At 48.6% G+C, this 2,598-nt stretch overlaps 1 protein-coding gene across 1 annotated transcript in view; it reads right to left on the bottom strand.

Moving 5' to 3' along the window:
- Positions 1-2,598, bottom strand: part of LOC109379989 (eyes absent homolog 2-like) — a 111,443-nt gene that overhangs the window by 10,371 nt on the left and 98,474 nt on the right. Inside the window, exon 3 of the mRNA XM_019637109.1 lies at positions 1,318-1,363. Within this exon, the coding sequence (XP_019492654.1) occupies positions 1,318-1,363 (46 nt within the window). The remainder of the gene's footprint in view (positions 1-1,317; positions 1,364-2,598) is intronic.

The raw sequence follows: 2,598 nt of genomic DNA, 5'->3' as shown, positions 1-2,598 counted from the left end.
TGACTATCTGGCCTAATTTAGACACCTTCCCACTTGACTGCAGCCTTGACAGCGCTGTCAATCAGGATGCCCTGCTCTTGGCCAAGGGGTGGGTACCCGATGCAAGATCATCGCACACTCTGTGAGGTGCCTGGAAACGCATCTGGAGGGCTGGGACTTAGCAGAGAACCTTATGTGAAAATGTCCCCAGTTTATTATACCTGGTCTTCGAAGAAGAAGGTGGAAATCTGAGGTGATCAACTCCTGTTTCCCATCAAAACCGATTTACCCTACTCAGATTAAACTGGGGCTAAAATGAAAACCCAGAGAAAGGATGGGGAAGCTCCCTAACTCTGAGGCCCTAAAACAAGTTAGGAAGATTTAACAGACCTCAGTTGCTACTAACAACCCCCAAAACATTTTTTGGAGGGAAAGTGTGTTTCTTAGAAACAGCTGCTCCAGTGTTTTTAAGGGAGGACATGCACAGATATGGAGGTTTTGACCATCGGGCCAGGCCAAACCCAGGGCTTCTCATGCTGTGGGGCGCAGACAGGTGGCTCTCCAAGGTCAGGCCCCTAAGGGTCCTGGGTGAGCCGTGTCTGCCACTGAGTTCCCACTGCTCCTGTGCAGATCTGCCAGCTGTGCTGAGGTCTCTGATTTCCTGGTCTGTCTCCCCCACGAGATTGGAAGCTCTCCAAGGGCAGGGACCTCTGAATCTCCAGGGCTTGGTAGGGGATTTGGTACCGAGGGGTGTTGGGTGAATGTTGGAGCAGGAAGAAAGGATGAAAAAAGGGAGGGAGAAAGAGGGAGAAGAAGAAAGGGAAGGGAAGAAAGAAGGATGAGAAGGGAAGGGAAGAAAGAAGGATGAGGAGGGAAGGGAGACAGGAAGAAAGAGAAGGACAAAGAAAGAGGGAGGGAGAGAGAAAGAAGGAATAGAGAAAAGGAGGGAGAGGAAAGAGAAAAGGTAAAAAGTGCGGGAGAGACGGGGAAGAAGGGAGGGAGGGAGGAACTAAGAAACAGTCTATGCACAGGGAAGGAAAGAAGGAGAGGAAGGAAAGACTGAACAAAAGAACAAAGAGAAGGTGAAAATAGTCAGCACTCTCCAAACACTGTTCCAGGTCCCCCTTCTAAGTGCTTTTTACGTGTTCTAGCTCATTTCATGGGGCCGGTGTCACGACTGTCCCCCTTTTCCAGATGTGGAAACTGAGGCCTGGGGAGGTAGAGTAGCTCAGCTAGTAAGTGCTGGCCCTGTGGTTCCTCTCCAGGGAGTCTGGCTCCAGATATCTGTCCCCCAAGACAGAGGGAGCGGGCAGGAGGAGAGCAGGCAAGGGCACTCACCTTGCCAAGAGCTGGGACACACGCGGAAGAGCCGATGTGGTGATGCCTGGAGGGGAAGACAAATTTGAAGGGCTTTAGCTGTCAGAGTCATGTCCACAGAAGTTGTGACTTCAGACGCCACTTAAGCAGAAGAAACTTAGAGACTTGCTGCCAGGAACTTTTTCAACCACAAAAACTTATCCGAGGTACATTTTAGCATTCTCCTTGAAAACCCTTTCTGGATGAGTTTTGCCTCCAGGTAGTAATTGAAGGGCTAAAGAGAAAGAATCTACAGCATCTCAAAACATCAGAGTGGAATCCATCCTCCCACCCATTGTACAGATGGAGAAACTGAGGCCAAAGGGACAGAAAAAAACAGGCTTGAGCCAGGTCACATGACTAGGAAGCAGCACAACTGGGACCGGAACTTGGTTTCCTGATTCCCAAACTGGTGCCATTTCCACTCCTGGGTAGAGAAACCACTCCCTTCCCCGCCTCAAAGGCAACCCCAAGAACCCCAGAATGGCAGACGCTGGCTGGTTTTGATTATCCACCATCCATTTCCCTTTCTTCTGAGGACATCCCTTTGACGTCCCTCCCCTCCCTCCTCAGTTTCAGTCCATGGGGTTCAATGAGCTGGCCCCACAGCGAGGGGAAGGCACATTTTAAATCATCCCCTAGGCTCCAGCGAGGGTGTAGAGCAGTGAGATAGAAGCTGCCTGAGCTTCAACTGCATCCCTGGGCACACAGCATCCAGCTATCGGTGGGAGACCATATGCAGGAGGTGACGAAAAGGTGACAGAATTAAGCGAGAGGATAATTTTACAAATGGACGGCTATGGCATCTTTCACAGCACAGCTCAGTGAATATCCTCACTGGATATTCTGGAAAATACGAGATAACTGCCAGGAGCCGGCTGCGCCTCAGTATCTGACATGGCCAAACACACTGCAATGGTGACAAATTCTGAAGCTCTGACTGAGAAACAGATACTGTTTTATATCTTAAAGAATTTAAATCCCCCCTGTAATAGATATATCACAATAATTATATTTTATATACTTAAAGGTAATTTTAGTCCCACTACTAGTCTCTTAGTAAAGGTCAAAGTACACACCCTGTAAATCTTACGATCCTGCTTAGACAATAGTTTTTAGAATAAATGTTGGGTGGTCATGGTAACCATCCTTTAGGCGATTATGTAAAGGCTCAGGCCTTGATCGCAGTCATTGAGGGTGGAGGGATTTGGGAGGAGTTGGGATAAGTTAGTTTTTAGCATAGAAAAGGTATAGCTGTACCCT

Source organism: Hipposideros armiger, unplaced genomic scaffold, assembly GCF_001890085.2.
Source record: "Hipposideros armiger isolate ML-2016 unplaced genomic scaffold, ASM189008v1 scaffold_31, whole genome shotgun sequence".
Taxonomy (NCBI): domain Eukaryota; kingdom Metazoa; phylum Chordata; class Mammalia; order Chiroptera; family Hipposideridae; genus Hipposideros; species Hipposideros armiger.
Note: the sequence above shows the minus strand (reverse complement) of the source record. Positions and strands in the feature narration are given on the sequence as shown.